A 27,160-nucleotide genomic window follows, 5' to 3' on the forward strand; every position below is an offset into this window, starting at 1 on the left:
TACCCCAGCACCCGCCTCGGCTGGGTGGCCCATGGTCCAGGCTGTGGATGCCAGGCCCGCAGCCGGTCATGGGTCATGGGCAGCACTTGGGGAGAGAACACTGAGTGCGGGAGGCTAAAACCAACAGGAAGTAGCATACTCTGCAATAAGACCCATGGGAAGGCCAGTGGACTTTGATATTCAGCAGGGCTGGATATTGCCCTGCTGTGGGCTCAATGGCTAAAGGCAATTCCCTAACCTGATAACCCTTTTTTTACTGTTTACCAAACTTTACCTCTGATATGCCTATATGCATTCCTAAAGGGCAAATGTGTATTTAGGTGAATAAAAGCTGACAGGTCCAGGGTTTCAGCGAGCTTCTGCACTAGAGGGAAGTTTCCGCCTGGCCCCCATGTCTTCTAAATTCATATTTCTTGTCTAGTGTTTTCATTTGTGTGCAGCCCCTTCTTCAGATCCTGAACCCTGGCCGTAAATGGATGCGGCACCGAGCATCCAGGACACCCGGCAAATACGTATGTGCAGACCACAGCGTGTCAGACACCGGAACAGCCTCCCTTCACTTGGCACCCGGCTCTGAGCACAGCACCAGCAATGAGAGTGGAATGGCAGAGAAGGCTAACCTCTGCGAGGGTGGGAGACCCCTTCAGACTCACTGTCCTCAGCACCATGGTGCTGTCCGATGAGAGTGGGGGGGTGGGGTGGGAAGGGGGAAGGGTGCTGCCTGACGAGAGAGGGGTGGAGAGTGGGGGTAGTTGATGCCGGATGAGGGGGGGGTGCTGCCAGTCCTGGCCCAGCCCCCTCAGCGTTCCCACAGGTAACAGAAGCTGTGGTATTACTAGGGCAGAATAGAACCAACTACACTATTTGGGGTATGACTCCAACACAACCTTGGGAAAAAACATTTAATGCAAATATTTAGCCATTGGAACATACAGATAAATAAATAAGCTCAGAATCACTGAGAAAAAATCAAATAAGTATAATTGCCCATTTCTTTTCAATCCCAGGTATTTTCAAAATACTGAAAGTAAAATGTACAAATTAACTGGTAAGCAAAGAGGAAACAGAACATTCGACATGAAACAGCCTGAAATAAAAATAAAACCGACAAGGACAAACCCTAATTATTTTATTTCTGTGTGTATCAAGACTACAAATAGCATTTAACACTTAATTTATTATTCCAATTAAGAAATTACACGTTTTGATAATGGTCATTGTTTTAAAAGTGTCATTCAGTCCTGCACGTGAAAGGATATTGCTAACCGGGTCGGTTCAGAGGGACAGCCCGGAGCCCAGGGCGGTGCCCCGCGGAGAGGAGCCCGGAGCCCAAGTCCAGGCCGGCCATCAGCGAGGAGGCCCTGCTCTCACAGCCGCCGCGCCAGGACCCCTCGTTCAGCAACCACGGGGTCCGATAAAGTGCCGATTGCGCGGGAACCGCCCACACTCCTCCCCTAGACGCGTACGTGGGGACTGTCCCGCCTTCCAAGCAGCACCGTTGAGGAAGTGGAGGGTGCAGAGCGTGGCGGGTTACCCCGGGTTACCCCAACATCCAGGGCGACGCCAGCTGGCCCGGGACGAGGCATTTGGTTCAAGTGACTGGATCGAGCTCAGTGTCTGCTCCCACGTCATCACTTACTGTAGGTCACAGTTCCTTCTCCCGAAAACTCTCCAGAGTGGAGACACATGGGAAAGAATGGAGTGCCCCCCCCCCCCCCCCCCCAGCAACAGCCAGACCACGTGATGAGGTCGATGGTGCGCCCTAAGCAGGCACGCTTGTCCCTGTGGGAGCAATGGCTTAGAAAGCACAGGACCACACGACCACGTATCTCTTCTCCAAGCCTCGCCCTCGGGGAAAAGGCAGCAGGAAAAACGCCTTGAGTTTGAACTATCAGGCTTGTAAACAGCTCAGCCCACAAGAAGCAGTGCCCCTGAGTCAGCACCCAACCCACAGAGTCAGTGTGAACAGCAGCAGCGCCTGGAGCCTGCCCAGGGGCGCCCAGTCCAAGGGCACTCAGCCCAGGGGCGCCCAGTCCAGAAGCCTCGCCCAGGGGCACATCAGCAACGCCAAAGCTGTATCTTTGGTTAATTTCACTGAGTTGCCACTAGTCATAAAACTGTGTTCTTGGCAAAATTACTGAATGAGCCACATGGCACCTAACGTTATTTTAAATTTAAGTTACTTGAAAAGCAATGCCCTTCTGAGTAAGTGACAGTGACTGAAATCATGTAAAAAACGAAGGGGCAGGAGAGCGGTGGGAGCCCAGCCTGAGCGTCCTCGTGGGCCTGGAAGGAGCTACTTACGAGGAGGCCGCGCAGCTTCACTGCAGAGGTCGCTGCCCAGGAGCTCAGCTCAGCTCGAAGCCCGCGGCGCACTCTATGGCGTAGAGCAGCTTGCTGCGCAGCAGCGCCTCGTCCTGGAACTCGGGCAGCTTCAGCAGGTTCATGCAGGTGCTGGCTGTGGGCAGCCGCTCCAGGTCGGAGCCGCCGTTGTGAATGCAGAAGGCGGGGTACAGCTCCTGAAAGACCAGCCAGCATGGCCTTCAACCAATTTTAAAATGCCGAACATGACACAGCTTACCGCAGGCGTTATCTGCATCCACACACACCCACCCACCCAGATGATGACGCCCACTGACCAGCGTGGCGAGACCAGAGAGCACACCGGGAGCCAGGCACCACTCTGATGGGGACACTGGGGTGAGGCCCCGCCACGGCCTGAGCAGGACAAGCCCAGCTGACACTGCACGTCAGCCATGCTGCTCCTCGTGTGCGTGAACTCAGCACACGTTCTATGACGGGCAGGACATGGCAAGAGCACAGCCCACGAACATGCTTCTGACCTTTGACCTCTGTGCGTTCGCCACAGTTACATTAAGCTCCATTTAAACAACACAAGTGGCATGTGAAATGGGCTAAAAAAAAGTCTTTTTTTTCTAATTATAGTTTGTACACAACCTTAAATGTCTCTTACACAGGCCAGAACAGGAGCTGAGAGAGAAGCAGAAAGCCTAGGACGGTACCACCCTCCCTGGGCTTCCGAGTGCACCCACTCCAGGCCATGCTCTCAGGTGCCCCAAGGGAAATCAGGCATCTGCTGAGAAAGGACTGCGCAGGCAGGCGGTGAGCGCCGGGTAAACACGTGGTCATGTGACTGGGTGAAGGCAAGCGTGAATTTATTTTGCAGCTAAATGCCACGTCTCAGCGTTTCTTTCCTAATGCTAATCGAATTTCCTACTTGGAGTCTTAAAAGTAGGAAAAATGAAGTTCTGCACTGAAACTGGAGTCAAGGGCAGCACCTCACGCATAATTAAGCAGTGCCATGGATTGGCATTAATTCAGAGTGAGGAGAGCTTCCATTGATTATGTGGCCTGATAGCAACGTAACAGTTTTCTATTAGCACTTTAATGATTTTTTGTCCGTAACAGTCACAGTCATTGAACATATTAAACTTTAATTAGCTTTAGCTGATGTTTCTGCTCTCCTATAACCTGGCACTAGGGTCTCAGGGCGTAAACTGTGCGTCCGCGTCCTCCTACCAGGGTCTCGCTGCAGGCAGCCCTCCTCTCTCCTCTGATCCGGCCTGCCTGACCAAGAACTGCTCATGGGAAAGAATAGGAATAAACAGGAAGGTGATTTTCCCAATGTGAAGTCTAACTTACAACAGCTGCAAAGACCTTTAAAAACTCTTAAATTCCACATGTAATATATTTTAGTTCATTGAAAAGACCTAGAATAGGAAGCCTATCTCATGGCTTCCCAAACAGCATTTTTCAGAATACAATGCACTCAATTATGGCTGCACAGGGATCAGCAGGGACAGGCTGGGAAGGCTGGTCCCCATGGCTGGACTCAGAGGCCGCAACCACCGGCACGGGTTCTCAGGAGCAGCACCTGCCCTCCAGCTTATTGCCAACACATATATAGTTTGTACACAACCTTAAATGTCTCTTACACAGGCCAGGCACCGGCAGAAATCTCTGGGCCTGAATTTTGCTTAATTTTCATATTTGTAGGTTAGGTGTTGTTTTGAAATCAGAAGATACTGGAAGCCTGGTCTGTCATAATAAGCTTTCCTGGGAGGAACCAAGATGGCAGCATAGGTAAACACCTGTACTTGCTGCCTCCCACAACCACATCAAAATTACAACTAAAACACATAACAACTATCATTCAGAACCGCGGGAAAGCTGGCCAAGTGGAAGTACTGCAACCAGAGAGGTAAAGAAGAAAGTGCATTGAGACTGGTAGGAGGTGTGGAGGCGCGGAACGGGCTGGCACCTGGGTGCGCCGCTTTTTTAATTGGGAGGGAGATACAAGTTCCCGCTTGCTCTGAGCTCCGGTGCTGGGCGAGACTCTGCGGGACCCAGACACATACAGGGAGAAACGGGACTGTCTGGCATCGGGGCGGGAATTCGGGCAGCTTTCTTTCAGATGGAGGTGCTGGCAACGGTCATGGTTCCTGCACTGGGACCTCCCCCCGTGCAGGGCTGACTGGCAGCCACTGCTGTTTGCTCCACCCTGGAGATTCCCTGAGACCCCGCCCTACCCAATTTACAACCCCACCCAAGCTTTTGCATATGAATGGCCTGTCCTTTCTCAGCCTAAAACCTGTCAAACAAGCTGGAGCTGGGTCAGGGAGCCCCAAAGCTATCAAGAGAAGGCCCAAGGCTGCCACCAGCAGCAACCTGCCTTGCTTCACAGCTGGGCCTCGTCTGGGCACTTCCAAACCTGATACAAAGAGGAGGAATCTGCAGATCTCTCTGTAGCTCCTGTTGGGTGGCCTCAGGCAGTGGCTGACTTTGCACCTCCTTGGAGATCCAAGAGCCAGTGTACCCAGTAGTCAGTGCGAGACCATACCAGATTACAACTCTTCACATCCATAAGTGACACATTCAAGGGGCAGACTCAGTGAGGACCAAAGCCCCACTGAAGCAAGTCCTGCCCCATAAGGGTGTCTCCTGCACCGCAGCTCTTCCATTGTAGACACAGGTGGTCCTCATAGCCAATTGGCCTAGAGGTCAATTCCACCCAGTGACACCAACAGCAATCAAGGCTCAACTACAACAAGACTGTGCTCACAGCCCACAAAGGGTGCACCAAGAGTGTCCACCTCAGGTGATTGGGGAGGCTGAGCCACTGGGCCCTATAGGACACCTACCACACAAGGTCATTCTATCAGCTACCCAATATATAGAAACACAGGGAAGCAGCCAAAATGCGGAGACAAAGAAACATGTCACAAATGAAAGAAATGGATGAAAGCAAAATAACTGGATATAGAGTTCAAAACCACAGTTATAAGGTTACTCAAGAATCTTCTAGAAACCTCCGAGGAATTTAATGAGACCTTCAAGGATCTTAGTGAGAATGCCAAAAAAATGGAAAAGGACCAGTCAGAAATTAAGCATACACTGAGTGAAATAATGAATAATATACAGAGATTCAACAGTAGACTAGAGGATCCCAGGAATCAAGTCAAATATTTGAAATACGAGGAAGCAAAAAACACCCAACCAGAAGAGCAAAAAGAAAAAAGAATCCAAAAATATGAAGATAGTGAAAGGAGCCTCTGGGACAGCTTCAAGCGTACCAACATCACATTATGGGGGTGCCAGAAGAAGAGAGAGAGCAAAATATTGAAAACCTATTTGAAGAAATAATGACAGAAAATTTCCCCTACCTGGTGAAAGAAATAGACTTACAAGTCTAGGAAGTGCAGAGAACCCCAAACAAGAGGAATCCAAAGAGGACCACACCAAGACACATCATAATTAAATTACCAAGGGCAAAAGACAAAGAGAGAATATTAAAAGGAGCAAGAGAAAAGCAGTTACCTACAAGGGAGTGCCCATACGACTGTCTACTGATTTCTCAACAGAAACTATGCAGGCCAGAAGGGAGTGGCAAGAAATATTCAAAGTTATGAGTAGCAAGAACCTACAACCAAGATTACTCTACCCAGCAAAGCTATCATTTAGAATTGAAGGTCAGGTAGAGCTTCATAGATAAGAAAAAGCTAAAGGAGTTCATCACCACCAAACCAGTATTATATGAAATGCTGAAGGGTATTCTTTAAGAAGAGGAAGAAGAAGAAAAAGGTAAAGATAAAAAATTATGAACAACAAAGTGACAACAAATACATATCTATCAACAAGTGAATCTAAAAATCAAATGAATAAAAAAATCTGATGAGCAGAATACATTGGTGAATGTAATAGAATCAGGGGCATGGAAATGGAGCACACTGACAATTCTCGGGTGAAGGGAGTGTGTGTGGGGGTGTGGGAAGAGATTGGACAAAGATCTTATATGCATGTATGCAGTACCTATAGACATGGACAGTGGGGTGGCGAGGGCCTGGAGTAGGGTGGGAACCGGGTGAAGGGGAGCTATGGGGGGAAAAAAGAGGAACATCTGTAATAATCTGAACAATAAAGATTAAAAAAAAAACAAAAAGCTTTACTGAAAAAATTACCGGATGGCAGTCCGGCCATGTGGCTCAGTGGTTGAGCATCAACCTATGAACCAGGAGGTCACAATTTGATTCCCGGTCAGGGCACATGCCTGGGTTGCGGGGGCTCAGTCCCCAGTAAGGTGAGTGCAGGAGGCAGCCCATCAATGATTCTCTCTCATCATTGATGTGTCTGTTTGTTTGTCTCTCCCTCTCTGAAATCAATAAAAGTATTTTTAGAAACATCACCCATGGCACAGAACCCTCCGTGCATAAGAATGTAATGGTCGCCATTGTCTGTGTCACCGGGTGACAGAGGTTCTGCTGAAACCCTTCCCGCAGCCCCTTTGTCTGCACTTACACGTTTCACTCGGTCTGCCCTTCGCTCCAGGTCCCCACACAGCATCACCTCCAGACCCTGCCCCTCCTCCCCAGCGCCAAAGACACCAGACCTGTCAGTGAGGGGGATCATGCTCCTGGCCTGGGTGTGGCCTGCACAGTGGTTCCCGAGGCCTGTTCTCTGAACAGACGAGATCTTCTGTGGACGTCACCGTGGTGACCCGCACATGTCTGTCCTGTGGCTGAATGTGTACCTGTTTCTGGTGTGTCTCGTGCTGCGTGCCTCCCCTCCCTACCGCCTCGCACAGTCTAACTCAGGGGTGGGCAAACTTTTTGACTCGAGGGCCACAATGGGTTCTTAATCTGGACCGGAGGGCCGGAACAAAAGCATGGATGGAGTGTTTGTGTGAACTAATATAAATTCAAAGTAAACACCATTACATAAAAGGGTACGGTCTTTTTTTTTTTTTTTTTTAGTTTTATTCATTTCAAATGGGCCGGATCCGGCCCTCGGGCCGTAGTTTGCCCACGGCTGGTCTAACTCCTCACCAGCCCTCAGGCGGCTGAGGCTGTGGCAGGAGCACAGGTGAGGACCGCCCCGCCCCCTCTTCCTCTGGTAATTCAGCTGTGGTTATGGAAAGGGCTTGTGTTTTAGGGAATCAGCAGGAAAGACACTTCGTCAACTTACCCTCAGACAGTTCAGGACAGAAACATACAGAGATGCTAGAACAAGGGTGGCAAACATAACAACTGGTAACTGTGGTTACAGTGTCCTCTGCCCAATTCTTACAAATATTCTGTAGATGTGAAGTAAGGCCAGGTAACAAAATAGGTCACAATGGGCACCTGGGAACAATGTGCTTCTGCTTGCACACCTCTCCCCAGACACAGCCTCCACTTGCACCCTGCCTCCCTCAGCCGGGCTGCAAATAGCCCAGGACACACGACAGACCTGGAGGCAGTAGCTGTGACAGCCAGTGCAGTGGACGAGGTGTGCCCGCAGGCTCACAGCCACTGCGCTCACCGGACCACCAGCAGGCACCGTGGGGCACAGTGGACGCACCAGGAGACAGAGACCCAGTGGACAGTGCTCCCGACGCAGCACAAGGCAACGCACCTGGTGCCACAAATCACCGCACATCAATGCCACTTCCCCGGACTCCAAGTGCCCCGCCGCCAGAGCCCCACATGGTATCCCACTGCCTTTCTCAGTTACAAGGGGTTTTAAAGCAAATGCACAAAGCAGTACCTTAAACCCCAAAAGAGGGGGCCGGGAGCAGCTGGTGACGAACTTGAGCAGTTTGCGCTTCTCGTCGTCTGTGAAGCCCTCCACGACGCGCCAGAAGGCTCGGATCACAGGGTGGTCGGCAGAATAGCCTCCTAACAAAGTGACACGTGGTATGAAAAGCAGCAGTGCACAGTGGGGTCCCCAGGGCCCCACCACAGGGCGCTACAACGTCACCACGTGGTGGTGGCAGCTCCTGGCAGACGGCCACCTCTACCAGCACCTCTTAGGCTGGCCCTGGGTGACGGCAAGTTCAGAGGAACAGAGCCTTCGGAGGGACCCGTGTCACAGGACGACTGCCGGGGTCTGAGCTCTAGGAGCTTTGCTAGGAGTGCCCTTAGAGTGCCCTTGGACCGCAGAGGAGCAGCCCTGAGTGACAGGAGCTGCAGGAAGGTCGCCCGCTGCAGGGCAGGCCTGGGGCTTTTCTGTGACAGGGAGAGCTGTTCGCCCGCATGATCTCAGTGTCGACTCGCTTTATCACCTGTCCCGACTGAGGCACAGACGTGGCCGACAATTAGACCACTATTCTAAAGTGTAACATCTGCTACTTACAGCTTTTAATCTGCTTAAGTGCCTCCTAAAACTGAAATAATGGCCTTATATTGTTCCCTCATTGTTAATATACTACAGAAATAACATCAATAAAATATCTTAAGTGCATTAATTGGCACCAACATGAATAGGATGCTATTTTAACCCTATTCACCGGCACAACTGCCATCCGAGAAGGTGTGAGCTGGGGACACTTCCTGGCTGGCCTGGCTTCTCTAGACTCATGATCCGAGTGGGGACAATGTGCCCTCAGATTATTTCCTTTATACACACAGGAGAGTTCAAGTTCAGAGCAGTGGGAATTCATTACAGAGGGGAGACACATGCACACATTTACATGTACATGAATAGACACGTGTATCTATATAAATAAATGATTTTAGCAAATTTATAGATTTTGCAGCCATCACCACAGCCCAGTTTTAGGACATTTCCAGGAACCCCACACGTGCCCTCAGGGTCACTTCACACGGAATTCCTCCCGCGGGAGGAGAACCTTCCGCATGGTCCACTCCCAAAACCCTTTCAAGTTACCCTGGAGGAAGGCCGAACGGCATTCAACAGAACAGAGGCGGCGAGGCTGGTTTCGATTTTTAAAAACCGTGGTAAGATAAAACTCACCACTTATGCCCTCCTACGTGTACTACAGTTCAGTGGCGTTCATACAGCCGCTGCTGATTCTAGCCAACACTGCCCAGCCCCTGGCCTCTCCCGCCCACTCCCAGGGTCTCGGAATGTGCCGGTCCTAGGCACTCTGTTGTTTGGTGCGTGTGGCTTATTTCATGTGGCATACTGTTTCCAAGGGTCATCCTGTTTGAACTTCATTTCCTTTTAAGGCAGCGCTCTCCCACTGTGTGCACAGACCTTTGCCTATTGTGAACAGTGCTGGTTTGAACCCTCCGGAGCACGCACCTGTCCGGGTTCCTGCACCCGACCACCCGGGGAGCACGCTAGGAGTGGGGTGCGGGCTCACACGGCAGTTCGGTGTCTAGATTCCGGGAACCACTGAACCACCAGCACAGCGGCCATTTCCTGCACATGTATATTTAGAACGCTCTCTCGCAGTCCTGCCTGCCTTTCCACTTCTGAGAGGCAGCTTTTGAAGCACAAAGGCATTCATTTTGAGAAACTCCAATTCCCATCAGCATTTTTCTGGACTGCGCTTTGGTGCACATCTCTGCCTAATCCAAGTCAGGAGATGTTCTAAGGTATGCTAGAGGCTTCCCTGTAGGTCAGCAATCCGGTTGTGTCGTTTCTGCATATGGTGAGGAAAGAGCTACGTTCACACTTTTCTACGTGGATATTTTCCCTGCATCATTAAACGGGCAAAAATCAAATGAGCGTAACAGGAAGATACGCTCTGAGCTCCGTGATGGCCCCGCGGTCAGCGCCGCTATGGGGGCTCTGAACCAGAGTCTAGGCTTCAACTCTGCCAGACAAAACTGTTTAGGCTTCTTCAGGCCCTTTACATTTCCACATACAATAGATGAGCTGCTGAGATCTGATAGGGGTCGCATTGAATTTGTAATTAATTTGCAAGAATTGCATCTCGACAACACTGAGTCTTCCAATCCCTGAGAACGGACTGTCCCCCATTCATTTAAGTCTCCTGTAAACCATGCATAAGTCTGCATTTACTTTGCTAACTTGTATTTTATTCTTTTTTGATGCTCCTTTGAATACATTCTTTTAATTCCATTCAACTGTATATCAGAATAGAATTGCTTCCTGCACCTGGATCTACGCTGCAACCTGCTGACCTTGCTCTTCAGCTCCCACGACCTGTCTCTGGTCATTGTCCTCGTGAAGTTTTACTCCTTTCACTTTTCTTTTCCAAGCTGGATGTTTCTCTCCTCCCTCCCCCCTCCCATCCGCTTACCCGCCTTCCTGCACACCTAGATCACTCACTGTACTAGCTAGAACCCCCAGCACAATGTTGGGTAAAAATAACAAAAGCAAGTATCTTTGCTCGGGGAAGCATTCGGCTCCACCGCGCTGCCACATGATGGTAGTGGTGAATTTTTCACAATGTCCTGTATCAGGTTTAGGAAGATCCTTCTATTCCTCGTTTCCTGAGAATTTTTTCCTGGGAGGAGAGGGTAAGATGCTCAAAAGCTGCAATTACTTTTTTCTTTTTCTTTGCATCCACTGCAATGATGATATGGGTTTTGTCCTTTGTATTACCAATACATCAACACATTTTCAGATGTTAAATTAACCTGATATTCATGGGATAAATACTCTTGATTTAATCATTTTTATGTGCTGCTGGATTCAGTCTGCTAATATTTTGAGGATTTTTGCATCTATGTTCATGAGGGACATTAATCTATAATTTCCTTTTTTAAAAAAAGTTTTTATTCAATTGATAGGGGTGATGTTGGTCAACATGAACATATAGGTTTCAGGTGAGGGTTCCTATATTACAAGATCTGTATATTTTCTCTGCCTTTGATATCACACTAATAGTGATCTTTGTGGAGAAAAAATCCTCCTCACTCTACCATACTTCTCAGGACCACACAGGATATGCTTCTATGGCTTAAATATTATTCTTTTTTTAAAAAAGGTTTTATTTATTTCAGAGAGAGGAAGGAAGAGGGAGAGATAGAAATATTAATGATGAGAGAGAATCATTGATCGACTGCCTCCTACATGCCCCCTACTGGGGACTGAGTCCACAACCCAGGCATGTGCCCTGACTGGGAATCGAACCGTGACCTCCTGGTTCCTGGGTCAACACTCAACCACTGAGCCACACCAACTCAGTTGGTTAAAGCATCGTACTGATACACCAAGGTTGTCAGTTCAATCCCCGGTCAGGGCACATACAAGAAACAAACAATGAATACATAAATAAGTGGAAAAACAAATCAATGTCTCTCTTTTTCTCTAAAGTCAAGCAATCAATACAATTAAATAATAAAACAGAAAAAAAGTACAATGAAGAAAAATCACCTGTAATTTCATTACTTATAAATGACCACTACCATTTTATAAAACTAAAATGGATTAAAAGTTTTCTTGGTTATAAAAAGTAAATTATGCAGTGTATAATCAGAGAATAGAGAAAGGGAAACAAAATTTTAAAGCAGCAAAAATGACTTATAATCTCAAGACCACTTACTATATTTACTTTTATCTTATTCAACTTTAATAAGCTGAATATAAGTGGTATTATGACACGTATTTTCTGATATATGAAATACTTTAAGTGTTCACGCACATGATAAAGGCAATCCCAGTGGCTCACAACTGAAATCATTAAAAAAATTTTTTTTATTGATTTCAGAGAGGAAGGGAGAGGGAGAGAGAGAGATAGAAACATCTAAACGAGAGACACATTGATTGGTTGCCTTCAGCATGCACCTCTATAATGGCTGGGGAACCTGCAACCGAGGTAAATACCCTTGACAGGGAATTGAACTCATGACCCTGTGGTCCTTGGGCTGATGCTCTAACCACTGAGTGAAAACTGGCCAGGTCCATGAGGTTAAATTTTTGTTGTTGCTGTTAATCTTCACCCAAGGATATTTTTTCCATTGATTTTTTAGAGAGTGGAAGTGAAAGGAAGAGACACACTGAGAGAAAACATTGATGTGAGAGAGACACATCGATTGGTTGTCTCCGTCACTGCCTCCTTCACTCCCTCCAACTGCGGACGGGGATTGAGTCTGCAACCGAGGTAGGTTCCCTTGACTGGAATGGAACCGCAACCCTTCAGTCTGTGAGCCAAACCGGCTAGGACCATGGAGTTAATTAAAAAAAAAAAAAAAAGAAAGAAAGAAAAAAGTTTTTATTGATTTCAGAGAGAGGAAGGGAGAGGGAAAGAGAAACAGAAACACCAGAGAGAGAAACATCAATTGGTGGCCTCCTGCACACTCCTTATTGGAGATGGAGCTTGCCACCCGGGCACGTGACCCAACCAGGAATCAAACTGGAGAGCTCTCGGTGCACGGGATGATGCTCAACCGAGCCACACTGGCTGGACATCATGAGGTTAACTTTTAAAAAATTTGCTAATGCCCAAAGGCCACCAACTCCCACTCTGAACAACCTCCTTATGGTTTTAGTTTGATGACTAAGGTTGTTAAGCATCTTTCAATGTGCTTATTGGCCATCTGTGTATCTTCTTTTTGGTTTTTCATTTTCATGAAAAGCAGAAACATTTAAGTTTAATTTAATAAAAAAATAAAGATTCCAACAAGGCCCAATTTTTAGTTTTTCTTTTCTTGCTGGTGGGTTTTGGGCTAGCACTGCTCTTAAAAGGAAAAGACTAGAAGCACCCAACGCCTGTGAGTAGAGACTGAGAAGAAGGTTCTGAGGAGGAAAGCCCCACACAACGTAGAACAGTGGGTGAGGATGGGGAAATGGAATGGAATTTGCGTGTAAACACATAAAGGTACCAAGAAGACTCATGACTCATGGTGGGCGGGGAACGGGAAGACAGGTCAAGAACAGGAGGACTGTTGCTGTGGGCCCCACTATACACTCTGGGTTTTAAACCCACATTGTTAAAAATGTGTTAGCTACAAAAAAGTGTACACTGACAACCACTGTGGGAACACGGTCGTCGGGGACATCTCCAGGAATAAACAGCGCGTGGCAGTGACGTACCTGAGTAGTTGGTGAAGGACTTCAGGTCCTCCAGACTTATGGGAACTTGTGCACCAGAAATCAGTACCTGAAACAAAAATGCAACTCATAAACCTGGAGGCCGGCCTGAGGAAAGCCGTGTTGTGCCAGGCCCAGTGCCCAGGTGCCAGCGGGCACGGACCTGAATCTCCTGCTGGTCGAACATACGCAGCCACTCCAAGTTGACCACGTTGGCCAGGCCCTGCCGGAAGGCCAGGCAGTGCTGGCGGATCTGCCTGTTCAGCCTGTAGTCGGCCACCAGGTGGATGTATGCGATCCGGTTCGCGCTGGTGACAGGGATATCCTTTCCGCCACATTTCAGTTCTACTACCTGTGAACATTAAAACCAGGGGTCAAAATTCACACCCAGGCCAGAGAGAACGGTCTCTGGAAATGGGCTGGTGCTGCCGGTAAGTGGGTCTAAGCAGCAGGCATGCACCTGGGCCCCCCCCTGCCATGTGACTGTGGGCCCAGGCTCTGTGTCTCAGCCCGGCATCAAGGTCACTGACCTCCTGCTGTCTCCACAGCACCGAGGACTGAGGCAACAGCAACCACGGTCTGTTCATTTAGAAATGAGAAGTCACACAGGGGCAGGACACGAACCACATGGCCCAGAGAAGCCAGGGACTCATTTTGGGGAAACAGCTTCAGGAACTATGGCCACAATGAAGCGATGACTCGCACTGGCACCAGAGCGGCACCCGCTTCTCCATCTTTCCCAGGTTCCTCCTGCTGCCGCTGAACTGGGAGGGAGAGGGGAACGTCCCTCTCTGTGTCTGCGAGCAGAACCAGGGAGAACCACTTCCTGTCGCTGCACAAGCACACTCGCAGGCCTGCAGCCCAGTGCTCGGTCAGGAGGCACTGTGAGAAGTGCTGGGCCGCGGAGCACCGGTCCTGGCTCTGGCTCCTCACCCCAATATGTGGCTACACACGGCATCCCCCCAGCTTCTTGTCATTAATAAGTGGTGACACTGCTTTGCCTATCTTGGACTTGTGATTACATAAGCTCATATAAAGGTGATTGACAACTATAAACACCTAAACCTAATTTCCAAGCATGTATGTATATGTGTGTGTGTGTGTGTGTGTGTGTGTATTCTTTTATTGATTTCAGAGAGGAAGGGAGAGAGAGAAACATCAATGATGAGAGAGAATCATTGATTGGCTGCTTTCTGCATGCCCCCCACTGGGAATCCAGACCAGGCATGTGCCCTGACCGGGAATCAAAACATGACCGCCTGGTTCATAGGTCGATGCTCAACCACTGAGCCACGCTGGCCAGGCTCCAAGCATGTACTTTAAACTCCTTGCTTACTACCTACTTAAACAAAAGAAACACACTCCTGATGCAGTTGAATGCTGCATCTATGCCAAGGATGGAGAGTGCAGTAAATCCAAACTCAGCGCGCAGTCACCAGAGTGAGGCCACAGAGCAGGCTTCCCGCACCCACAGTGATGCTGAGACTGGAGGTGGGAAAGCCATTCACCAGAGCTGTCTTGTTAGCCATTCTCCCGAGAGGAACAAACACCACCTTCTCAATCCCCACAGAAAGGCTGCTCTGAAGTCTGCTGGAGGGCTTCCCTTACCTAAGTCCCGAATCTCATGGCTACATCAGATTCCAAGCCTTAGCTCTCATTGTGTTCCTGGCTAAACCCCAAGCCGCTCCCAAGGGCTGCCCCTCCCTGCAGCCATCTGTGCCAGCTGCCCCTGCTCTCCTTCAGTCTAGGAAGCCCACCCTCCCCCAAGTGGATTAAGGGCAGGTGACAACTGCTGGGGCCCTGGTGACTGGGAAGACAAAGGACCCCTAAAGACCCGCCCTCCCCACCCCATCAGCCGGCACTGACGTTCCTCAGAACTTTCATGTGGTCACACTCCATCATGTAACTCTCAGGCTACACAACTAAGGAGGTTTAACATCGTCACACTTGTCCCAGGATGTCTGTGTGTGGGGCGTGCCGCCTGAATGTGCGGCCAGCCCAGCTCTACAGACACATTTCGCAGTGGCTCAGAGGCTGGGCTCTCCCGCCATCCTCGGCTCAGCCACCTCCCCCCCCAACACCCGCCCCCCCCCACCCCCCACCCCACCTCAGCAGCTCCGCCCCTTGAGCTGGAGGACGGCCTCGACTGGCCCAAGGTCACTGCCACCAAGGTCTCCTGACTTAAGTCCATGTTTTTCTACACAATACGGGCCCCTTGTAAAGCCTGAGCACTTCCTCAGGGAGGTGTGTGTAAGTAAGAGTCTGAAATGCCACCTCTTTTAGGCAGGTCAACCAAGAGCCATACTGATTACACGGAAGGAAACAAATATGAGTGCAGACCCACTGTCCTACAGGGAAGACAGACGAGCAGAGCCTCATCCGCCTTTAAGTCAGGACAGCCCACAGCTGAGCCTCACATCCGGGCTCTCCCCCAGGCAGGGGTTTTACCAGTGACTTCCTTAAACTTCCCAGTTAGACGCTTCCGTGTAATTATTCTTATGCACTATCATCTATAATCTTACTCGGGGAATTTCCGTGAGTAACTGGAACATCTGACCGCCACCCTTGGCTGTGAACACACCCAGCGCTCCTGGCACTTTAATGGAATGCCCCTCCCCGCCCCCCCCCCCCCCCCCCCCCCCCCATTTCAGAAGGAGAAGGAGCTGCTCCCATTAGCAGGCCTCCCTCTGCCCTAAGGTTTTGGTGCCCTGTTGAGTCACCCCCAGGGGGAGCAGTAGCCCTGTGTCCAAATGTCCTTAGGACTTGACAAATCTCACCTTTAAAATACACCTGGATGCTGCATTGTTGGGAATTCAGCTCTATGGCATGGAAGAAAATGAAACAAAAGCAACAAAGTTGCAACCAAATAAAAACCGGTTCTGTCTTCATCCTTCCTTTTTCTTACAGTGTTGGGGTCTGCTCCCCAAACTGCCTCGAGATGACCGCGTGGCGGGAAGGGGAGGCCATGGCAGCACTGTTTCCCTTATTCCTACTTGGGTTAGCCCATACCCACTTCTGCAATACTAGTAGGCTAAGAGACAGACTGAACACTCAGGGACCACAAAGATGATCGTTTAAATCGCCCCGGAAAGCCCAGACACTGGGATGTGGAAATCTCCACGTGCCTTTTAGTTCAGTGTGGAAGGCATCACTCTGGTGTGCACAAACCCAAGTAGGGTTCTGCTGAGGGAAGAAGCCAGTACAAAGATAGGAGTCGCTCATTTCTGAGGAAGCGTGAGGCTCCACCCCTCAGCACGGCTGTCATTTGAGAGAGAAGAAAACAAGGTGCTGACCAGGATGTGGCTCGCACAGGGCCCTTGAGCACTGCCACCTGCCCAACGTTCCCCATCTAGGCGGCTAGCCAGGACCTGCAAGCATTTACGCAGCCATGTTCCTGGTGGCGCATCCCTGACTCCTGAGATAACTGATGCCCACCGGCAGCTGAGTCAACCTGGCACAGGCAGGCACGGAGTACCGCTCAGCCTCAGTGGAATACATTCTGGTACCTTCTGCTTCATGGCAAACCTAGAGGACATTGTGCTCAGTGAGAACCTGTCACAAAAGGACAAATGTGATTCCAGCTGGACAAGGGGCTCCAAGAGTCGGGTTCAGAGACAGGCAGTGGGTGGCAGGGCCAGGGACTGTGCAGTTAGTTCCATGGTCCTGCCTGCCCACCCCTCTGACACTTAGTTCAAGACCCTGACCTACAGAACGTGACGTAAAATAAAGATCATCGTGGAAGTCACGGGCCTCTGACTCCAGGAACCACGGGACCCAGAGGACAGCCAGGCTGCTTCCAGATCCCACCCTGACCTCGCCGGAGCTGTGTCCCTGTGCTCACTGCCTGCCAGGTCTGAAATGCATCTGGGGCTGCATGCTTGTTTGTTGTTGTTAACCCTCACCTGGGAGGGAGGAGGGGAGGAGAGAGAGAGGGAGAGAGATTGATTTAAGTGAGAGAGAGACACGTTGGTTGATTGCCTCTCAGGCTCTGACTGGGGCCAGGGATCGAAACTGCAACTGAGGTGCATGCCCTCGACTGGGAATCGAACCCGTGACCCTTCAGTCTGCAGGCCACGCGGGCCTTTTTGAGTCTCACGCAGGCCCAGGCACGCCGCAGCAGCTGTGGAAGGGACACTGGCTTTCTGAGCCCACGGCCTTCAATGCTTCTCCATGAACCACAGGCTAAAGCCCAGACGTCTTGGCACCCACCTACCCACCTGCTACACACCCTCTAGGTCTGCTCACCCACCCGGGACGCCTCACTCGGAGTGTGCTCCCGGCCTCCGCGGGAGCTCACCTGAACTCTGTCTTGCCCCAGACACCTGCCCTTGTTGGCGCCGGCGCTCCCACAGGCCCACCTCCTGCAGCACAGTGGCTGGCACAGAGCGCCGTGCATGTCCCATGAGTGAATGAGGACATGAAGCCAAGGCCCAGTGCATGTAGGTAACAGGATATGAAGAGAACGGAAATGGCATGACCCAAACATGTGCGAGGTGTCCAGCACAGTGCGATGCGTGTGCCTCGCCCGGGACCAGGGCTAAAGGAGGACCTGTGCGGGTCATGCCTTTGCAACGCTGAGTCCACCCAACACCAAACCTATTTACTACGCAGCTGCTTTAACACTGGCCAAGCCGATGACCTCTGAAGCCTGGATCGGAGGCCAAGTCACAACAAAGATTCAGAAAAAAACGTTCAAGACAACCATCTTTTTGTTGTTAAAACACAATGGCTAGATTCAGAAGACTATGGGTTGACATAAGAAGAGCCAAATACCTCTTCCCTGGAGACACATTTGTCTGAACACCAAACGAAAGTTAGAGAAGCCCAGAGGTGACCTGAAATCTAACAGAAGGAGGTTCAGTAACACATGTGACCTGGACAGTCCTCCGGCCACGGGACCTGCCTGCGTGTGAACCCTGGGCACGCTGGCGTGTACCCCAACAGCGCAGAAGCCTCGGCCCAGCCCGCCCGCACCTGGGCCTCCCCGAGGTCATTGTTCACCACGGTGAAGTTCAGCCCCAGCTCCTCCACGTCGCCCTCGTAGCTCTTGAGGAACAGCAGGTTCCGGTAAACCTCCGGGTCCAGGGAGGCCAGGTGGTGGATGTCCACGTCGGCGCTGGTGCCCAGCAGCTTGGACAGGAAGAAGCCCGCGAAGGGCAGTTCCACCAGCATGTTTTCGTAGAGAGCCTGCAACGGGACAAGGGCCAGCGGTCAGCCTCATGGTTCTTTCATGCGCCCTGAAAACAAACACCACGTCCAAACTGCTATGTGACAGGCTCCTAGGACGCGCTACTTGGCGAGCGGTTAATTTCCAGGGGCCAGGCCAGTCTATGCATTCAATGCTTGCATTCAGTACATCAAAAATCCTAGAACAGACTATCAAAGAATTTAGGGCTGAAATCATAGAATGTTAATACCAATGGGGAGTTTTACATTTTTAATCCTCACCCAAGGATATGTTTATTGATTTTAGAAAGAGAGGAAGGGAGAGAGAAACATCAATCAGTTGCCTCCTGTACGTGCCATGACGGGATGGAACCTTAAACCTAGGTATGTGTCCTGACAAAATGGAACCCGCAATGTTTTAGTGTACGGGACAATGCTCCCACCGAGCCACCCACGGGGCACCAGTCGGGATTTTTAAGAGCCAAACCTGCCCTGGCTGGTGAGGCTCAGTTGGTTGGGTAGCATCCCTGCCCCAAAGGGTCGTAGGGGTGTGTGCAGCAGGCAGCCCATTGGTGCTTTGCTCTCACATCATGTTCCTCTCTCGCTAAAAAGAAAGAAAAGAAGAGCCGAACCCTCCTGCCGCCAGAGGCTGGCGAGCGTTTTCGGGAAAGGGCTCTGTAGGTGTATTGGTCTCCTAAGGCTGCCGTAACAAAGCACCACAAACAACAGAAGCGGCCTGTCTACCCTTCTGGAGGCCAGATGCCCAAAGCCAAGGGTCTCAGGGCCACGCCGGGCCCTGAAGGCTCAGGAGAAGGACCTCTCCTGCCTCTTCCAGCTTCTGGGGTTGCTGGCGTCCTCAGCGAAGCCTGGCTAGTAGCTGCACCCCTCCATCCCCACCTCTCCCCAGGGCCGTCTTCCCTGCGTGTCTGCCGTGTTTGAAACTCCCGTCCTCCTCTTATAAAGACGCCAGGCCCCTCATCTGAGCTTGACTACACAGTGAGGTCATGTTCACAGGTACAGGGTGTTAGGGCTTGAGCTTATCTTTCTGGGGGGGGGGGGGGTGTCACAATTCAACCGTCTCGGCCCCCCACCCCCGAGCCTTTGGAGCATAGTGTGAGGACAAGTGAGGGCACCTGGGCACCAAAGTTCATGTAACTTCCAATTGAAGAAATACTATTCTTCTTTAGATGTGTTTTCAACCACCGAATGGAAAAGCATTCTCAGCACACTGGCCATAGGAGCAGGGGCAGGCTGAGAGCACAGGCTGTCCTTGCCCGCCCCGTCTCAGGTGAAGGAGCCCTAGGACCCGGGAACTGTCCAGATAGTATGAGTTAGTAGGTGGCAAAACTGGTACCAAAACTCACCTCTCCTGATGCCAGGCCTATGGGGTTTCACTCTTAAGTTACTGTCTACCTTTATGTCTAAGGATTGCAAGGCGAAATTATTTTTGCATCTATTTATAGTCAAGTATATTACATACAGTAAAAAATTACAACTGACAACAGCTGTGTAACGACCTCTCCGATCGAGATATAGAACACCCCCACACCTCCCACACACGAGTCCTTCACCCTCCAGGCAACACCCCAGGTCCGGCCCATCCTGTCCTCGCCACAGGCGAGTTTTGCCGGCTGCAGAGCTTCATAAATGGGACTGCCCAGCACTCATTCTTATGCGTCTCCTCAGGCGCAGTCTTCACCTGCCCCGGCCTGCGGCTGCTCTGCGGAGGCCGGGTGAGCAAAGCTGTGAACAGCCAATGCGCCCACCGAGAGCCTCTGCTCTCACTCACGCCTCATTAGTCTGCACCTAAGAGAAGGTCTGTGGATGGGGAAGCACTAGGTCACGAGGCTATTTTGGAAAATGCAAGGAGTTTGTCCCCACGACGGCAACGTGGGAAGGTTGCACCCGGCCCCTCCTCCCAGTGGCCAGCACAGTGCTTGCTGGCTTTCGCCTGGCCTGGCGGCGCGGTGGGTCTCACCGTGGTGTGGTTTGAGTCTCCCTGATGGCCTGTGGTTCTGGGTGACATGGCATGTGATCCTCTAGCACAGCAGGTGGGAAGGAGAGTCTGCAAGTTCCCTGCGCAGCGCTAGGTCCCCTGAGGCCCACAGCTGCAGAGTGCGAGGAACCAGCCACATCACAATTTCCAGACCATTCTGATTATTTCCCTGGAACAGAGGACTGCCTGGGGAGCCACAACACATCTCTCTTGTAAAAAATGTGCTAACGGAACAGCTTCTCCTCCTGAGTGCCTGCGGGTGCCAGGCTGCCACCCGCCAACCGCAGGCTCCCAGGGTTCCTCCACGATCCTCGAACACTCCACCGGCCAGCTGAGAGGAGGTGCAGGGGTCCTACCTCACCTGGTCAGCGGGGCTCTGCACTCAGATGATCATGAACTCTGTCTGGGGCAGCTGTGACCCTTGCCTGAGACGGAGTGACACCAGGATAGACAGAGGGGGTGAGGGGTGCCCGAGCCCTGCCTTAGAAAGGATGGCGTGAGGTCTGCTGAGTGGGGTTGTGGCCAACTTGCAGACTCCTTCCCACCTGCTGTGCTAGATGTACGCACACGTCAGGCCGCTGCTTTAAGATCAATGCTACTGCACTGCACACAGCATCCAACATTAAAATCAGCACTTGCCCTGAGGTAACCCTTCGTCATGAAAACGTGACTAATTCAGAAGTCACTCTTCCTTCCACACACACAAAATGAAACACGCTCAGCGAGTCAGACGTGTGTGAACTCACTAACGCGGCTGCAGCTCGGCCCCTCCAACCCCCAGCAAAGAGGGACGGCTCAGCCGACACAGCGTCCATCTGGGTCCGAGTGAGCCATGTCCTCAGCCAGCTCCCACACAGGCACAGTAGGCAGCTGTTTCAGTGGATAGTTACCCACTTCCCCCGACCCCAGAGCTGCTCACATGCACCGGGACCTGCCTGTCCGCCTCCCCACTAGCAGGACCGTGGGACCCTGCACTGGCGGGTGAATGACACCGCTTCTGGTTCCAGACAGGCTGTGGCCAAGGAACTCCAACGCACCTGTCAACTCCAGACTCCACACGGTCCCCTCAGCTGAGACCTCAGGGAAATGCCAGTTCTGGCTTGTATTTCTGACTAAGGATGGCCCAAGTACTTTTGAAAAGATGGCAGGAAGGGATTTCTTCGTGGAGACTGAGTGACAGCATGGCCACCGAGGCTGCAGAGTGGCCCAGTCTGCTCAGGCGCGTGGCTCAGACAAACCAGCAGCACTCCCAGGCCCTACACTCCAGGCCACGGCTGCAGAGCCACAGAGCCCACTCTGCAGGGATGAGCTTGTCCCTGGGCTGAGGAAAGCCTCATCTGTACCAGGGACTGGAAGTAGCTGCAGGTGTAAATCACCAGATGGTCAATACATAAGGTCATTGTTTGCCATTTCTGCATTAGTAACAATAAGCCAGTGAAATTCATTAAACACATTCAAGCTACCTGAATTTTAAACAGAATCCCACTGTGACTCATAAAATGTAAATGCTTAGGTATAATTTTTTACAGAAGGCAGCTTTAAACCTTCAGAGCATTTAATATACAAGCACTAATAAATGATAGTACTAAAAACTATGATTGCATCAGCTAAATGGATTATAAATTAAATTTCCATAATGTATGCAACCAATACAAATGTAAGCATAAATCAAGGTATTTTCTAAACACAGGTTAATTATACAACTTCAAAAACTGTCTATTTTTTATGCAAAGAATCCACTTAGCATTTTTCATCTTGGCCTTCATGGCAGCCAGCTGACCATGCTGGCTCCCGTGGCCATCAATAACCACCTGCCACGGGAAGTAGCGGTAGGTATATGGAAAAAGCCTGGAACGGATTTTTCAACTGTCTGTCTTTTATGAGTGTTTATAGCTAGAAATTGTGCCAAAATGATCTGAAATAAAAAGGATTAATTATCATAGAAGCCTTTTAATATAAGTGAGTGCAGTCGAGTACAATTAATGCAAACTGTGGCACCATCAGGAGAGCAGATTCGAACCTCACTATGGGCGTTTCTGTTTGCTGCCAAACGACGCCGGTAATTTACTACATTAAGAATCAATAAAAAAATAATGCTTTTCAAATGCATCTTTATCAATCTTCAGGTGGTTCTAAAGTGAACATTTATAACTTAATCTAAAAACTATATCAGAGATGTCTTTTTTAAAGGCCCCCTAATTGAGCAAGAAGAAAACTGTATTTCAGACCATGCAGCCCTTGGAATGTGAAAGATAAAGAAATGTAAAGTGAGGAGGCGTGCGGGCAGTGTGCTCGCGAGAGCGCCCGACTGGACCGCAGCTCCTGGAGGCAGCAGCTCGCCCCCTCGAAGGATGAGTCTGCGGACAGCACCTGGCGCCCATCCATTTAACAAGCACTGACTAAGGCCAACTGGGGGACCACCTCACACCCTGGAATGCTGCATCCATGGATTTGTTTGCAGAAGAACATTAATTCTCTTTGGGGACCTTTCAGGTTATGAAAATGACCTATCTGGATTCACTGCAAATCTGTGGCCTCCAAAATCCACCTCCAGAGACACCCCCAGGGTTCACCCTTGAACCCCGTCCGCACAGCCCGTATTATGGTACTCCGTGTAAAGACCTGTATGATGGCAGCGTTGTTTCCATGGTCCACGTGTGCAAGCACCCAGGACCACGAGGGGCCTGGGCCATGCCCTCCGCCCTCTCCGCCCTGACAAACCAGGCCCCGGCACACTCGGGCACTCCAGTGTTTCTTTAAACATTGACAGAGTTTCTACTGGTGTGACGGCAGGGTCCAGGGTCCTGGTGTTTACTTGTGGGACAGGCACCACCGGGGGCCCCGAGGCACCCAAAAGCTGGTGCTGCCTCCCAGGAGGCTTCCTCCTCCCGAGAGGCAACAAGCGCTCTCCTCTGCGACTCGGAGCACGGGTGGGTGGAGGGGCTGCATGGCACCACCTACTCCCCCTGCAGGGAGGCTCCAGAATGAGGGCTGTCCCTGGTTCACTGCAACTGACAATCCGCACCTTTGGTCTGACAGCGCTGTTTCTAAGAACAGCTCTTTCACTTCAGAAATCTCTGCGGGATGCTGATGGGAGAAGGCAGTTCACTTATCAAGCCCATTTTCCTGGTGGGATGTCCAGAACTCAACACACAGGATGGAAACACTGTCCACCAGCCAGAGCTGCCCCTCACAGAGGACAACCTGGCCTCCTGCTCTGCCTACCTACCCACCAAATCTTCCTACAGGGTTTGCCAGTGCGACCTAACTCACGAGGTCCAGTTAGGTATCCCACAGCCAAGAACTACTTCAATAATTAAAAAGGAACACTTTTCAGGCCTGGCTGGTGTGGCTCAGTTGGTTGGATCATCATCTTGTGCACTGAAGGGTTGTGGGTTCAATCCCTGGTGAGAGCACATGCAAGAGTCAACTGAATGTTTCGCTCTCTCTCTCAAATCGATGAAAAAAAAAAACCAAACCAAAACATATCTTCAGGTGAGGATTATAAAAAAAAAAATTTTTTTAAAGAAAACTATGCCCTTGAATAACAAGAAAAATAACCTCCTGATCTGATTGATTGTTTTTAATGGAAAAGGACATAAATCGTTATTATTAGGATGCTATAAACACAGGCACAATTCTCAGAAGGTGTAAGGCTCAAATAAAGTAGTCATCCTATATAATAAAAGCCCAATAGGCTAAGTGTCCAGTCGTCCGTTTAACCAGTCAAAGCATAATATGCTAATGATATGCTAAGGCCGCTCAACCACTCGCTATGATGTGCACTGACCACCAGGGGGCAGACGCTTTAACTGGTAGGTTAGCTTGCCGCTGGGGTCCTGCCGATCAGGACTGAGCCAGACAGGCTAGACATGCCCTGGAGCCCTCCTGTGGTCCCTCCCCGGCTGGCCAACCTCCTGCGTCTCTCCCTGGCCCCGATCGTGCACCGGTGGGGTCCCTCGGTCTGGCCTGTGCCCTCTCACAATCCAGGACCCCTCAGGGGATTTCGGAGAGCCGGTTTCAGCCCAATCCTGCAGGCCAGGCCGAGGGACCCCACTGGTGCATGAATTTGTACACCGGGCCTCTAGTTTGTAAGTATTGATCTTTGATTTTTCTGCTTCCAAAAAAAGTTGAAGGTCAATAAGAACAAGCTGCTAAGGGTTCACCCACAGCCAGAGGCACAGCGTGGGCATGCTTGTGAGGTCTGCGACAGCTAAGTGACACATCTTAACGCTGGTGGAAAGGCTTGTGCTAAGCACAGAGCCATCAGCTATTTGCTGGATGTCATGTTTAAAAACCCGGAGGGAAAAGATACGTTAACTTTAGAGATCCCAGCATTGAGTCTGATGACAATCAGGTGAAGCGGCTCAACTTTGCCGACCCATCATGAGTCTGAGAGTCAGAACGGAATGAGAGAGAAGCTTTGCCACTTGAGGACCAAGGCACTTAAATTACTAACACCCACCTCTATCCACAGCTCTAAAGCCTCAGCGAATTCAGTGAGCTTTTATAAAAGGACACTAGTGATACTGAAGAATACATCTTCCCAACCCTCAAAACTCTCAGGATAAACTGCTCACTACTCTGTATGAAACATAAGGGCACACGAGTTCTAACACACAAAATTATAAACTACACTGACGGTTCACAACCTGCTAATTCGAAACCTGAGATATATAACCAAGATTTTATCAAAAAAATCTGATTTATAGGCATGCTGTTCCAATTAAATCAATATTCTAAAGCAAGGAAAAAAGAGAGCCATTTTCAAGTAGAATTCAAATATGATAAAAGATTTCCTTCAATAAATATTCTGAACTTAATTGGCTTAAATGGACCTAGGTGCTTCTGTCTGTAAAAAAAAAGTTTGCGATGACATTACCACATCCTTGAGCTGTTTATTTATCCCCTGCCAGGTCTGATTTACGGGCGATGAATGCAGGCCCGACGCGCACCAGGCCCAGGAATCATCTGCTAATGGAACTCCTAATTGAGGAGTGACCGCGCCATGAGGCAACTCTTCCCGCGCAGGACTGCTCCTGAGGACCTTGCTGCACTCCATCACAGCAAACAATCACTAACATATGCATTAGGGAAATTTAAATACATTATGACCCAATAAATACCATAATCCATCAGTACACAATTTCTCCTCTTAGAGATTTAGAGTTCAGGCATATCACTATGAGTGCCGGCCATTCACTCACTCAGGCCGACAGTCTGACACGTGGGGACACGTCTACCCATTTGTGATCAGATGATCATCAGAGACGGGTTAGAAGCCAGCACTCCGAGGAGTACCCATGCAGAAAATTATGTCAGTCTTAAACATGTGGGACCACAAGTGAACCATCCTCCTCAAAAGACTACAGTTTTGTTACTGGTTTTGTCTACATATCATTATTTTAAATAGCTTCACTGAGATAGAATTTACATAAACTTCATTGTTGGAAGCAAGGCTGAGACCCCAAATTCTCCTGCCTGGAACCTGGTGTAAAGGGAGAAGTGAGAAGCATCCACCGTCCCCCAAGTCCAAGGCCCCCCGAGATGCCGCCTTCAGCGCCACTGCAGCCTGAGCCACCAGCAATCAACAGTGGGCATCACTCCGCACCACGGCACAGAACGAGCAGCCACCTGAGGCTCCAGTGAGCAGGGCCATCTAGCTATCTTGTCTCTATAGTAATCAAGATTGGAGAGCAGACACATTCAGGAAGGAAGGTAATACATCACTTCCATCAGATTGAATTCAGGAAGTACAATGACCTACCTGCTGTCTGTCACTGCAGTGTGAGAACCACCGCATTGGGGAGTGTTTCCGGGGACCCTAGCAGAGTCAAAGCTCCCCTTACTTTAAATGTATTTTATTACTATTAACTTAGCAGGTTCTGGGGCTTGCCTTAAACAGAAAGAACTATGGCGCATGAAATTGCAGAGGTTCTCACGCAGTGAGTTATGAAGCGTGCGTCCTTGGGGCAGATGAGGCGAGTGAGAGAGACTGGCAGGGAGCGACGATCTGCTAGGCACAGACCCCACAACCAGCACACAGCTCCACGCATGAGAGAAAGGGACCTGCTGGGAATTCATGCTGAATAGTCCAATGCTGGGCCCACGTCCGAAGTTCGCCATGGAAACCTAAAATGGTAGGAGGTGAGCCCGGAGGAAGACGCGTGGCAGGTCCAGGTCTGGCTGGAGTCCATCACGGCGTCAAAGAACAATAAACCCCAGCAAAGCAGTAACGTGTGGAATCTGAGTGGGTGCACAGGACCTGGGCCCATGACGATGCATCTCACAGACACACGCATCCAGGGGCAGTGCTCGTCCCCAGGATGTGCTGGTTCCCCCACTCCCCTCTGCTTTGGGAGGCTGGGCTTCAGGACCACCTGCCATTGACAATCTGCACCCAGCACACTCCCACAGAGCAAGGATGGCAGAGAACTCTAAGCAATGTTGTAAGCATTTTAAAATTTTTGGTACAATAGCCTAAGCCCGTGGTCGGCAAACTGCGGCTCGAGAGCCACATGCGGCTTTTTGGCCCCTTGAGTGTGGCTCTTCCTAAGCCTTAGGAGTACCCTAATCAAGTTAATAACAATGTACCTACCTATATAGTTTAAGTTTAAAAAATTTGGCTCTCAAAAGAAATTTCAATCGTTGTACTGTTGATATTTGCCTCTGTCGACTAATGAGTTTGCCGACCACTGGCCTAAGCAATGAAAGAACAAAAAACCCTAACCATCTACAGGAGAAATGCAGAGC

At 50.3% G+C, this 27,160-nt stretch overlaps 1 protein-coding gene across 4 annotated transcripts in view; it reads right to left on the reverse strand.

Moving 5' to 3' along the window:
* Positions 1 to 1,093: 1,093 nt before the first annotated feature.
* The window catches only part of UBE3C (ubiquitin protein ligase E3C), a 121,073-nt gene continuing 95,006 nt past the window's right edge, over positions 1,094 to 27,160 (reverse strand). For 2 of the 4 annotated variants that reach the window (XM_070423566.1, XM_070423565.1), the window contains exons 19-22: positions 18,220 to 18,432; positions 13,409 to 13,597; positions 13,249 to 13,315; positions 1,094 to 2,519 (exon numbers count right to left, since the gene is read on the reverse strand). In XM_070423566.1, the coding sequence (XP_070279667.1) occupies positions 2,164 to 2,519; positions 13,249 to 13,315; positions 13,409 to 13,597; positions 18,220 to 18,432 (825 nt within the window). In that variant the 3' untranslated portion in view covers positions 1,094 to 2,163. The other 2 variants (XM_070423567.1, XM_070423568.1) reach the window with 2 other exon arrangements.

Source organism: Myotis yumanensis, unplaced genomic scaffold (assembly GCF_028538775.1).
Source record: "Myotis yumanensis isolate MYYU_CA2020_CCGP unplaced genomic scaffold, mMyoYum1.0.hap1 SCAF_9, whole genome shotgun sequence".
NCBI classification, from domain to species: Eukaryota; Metazoa; Chordata; class Mammalia; order Chiroptera; family Vespertilionidae; genus Myotis; species Myotis yumanensis.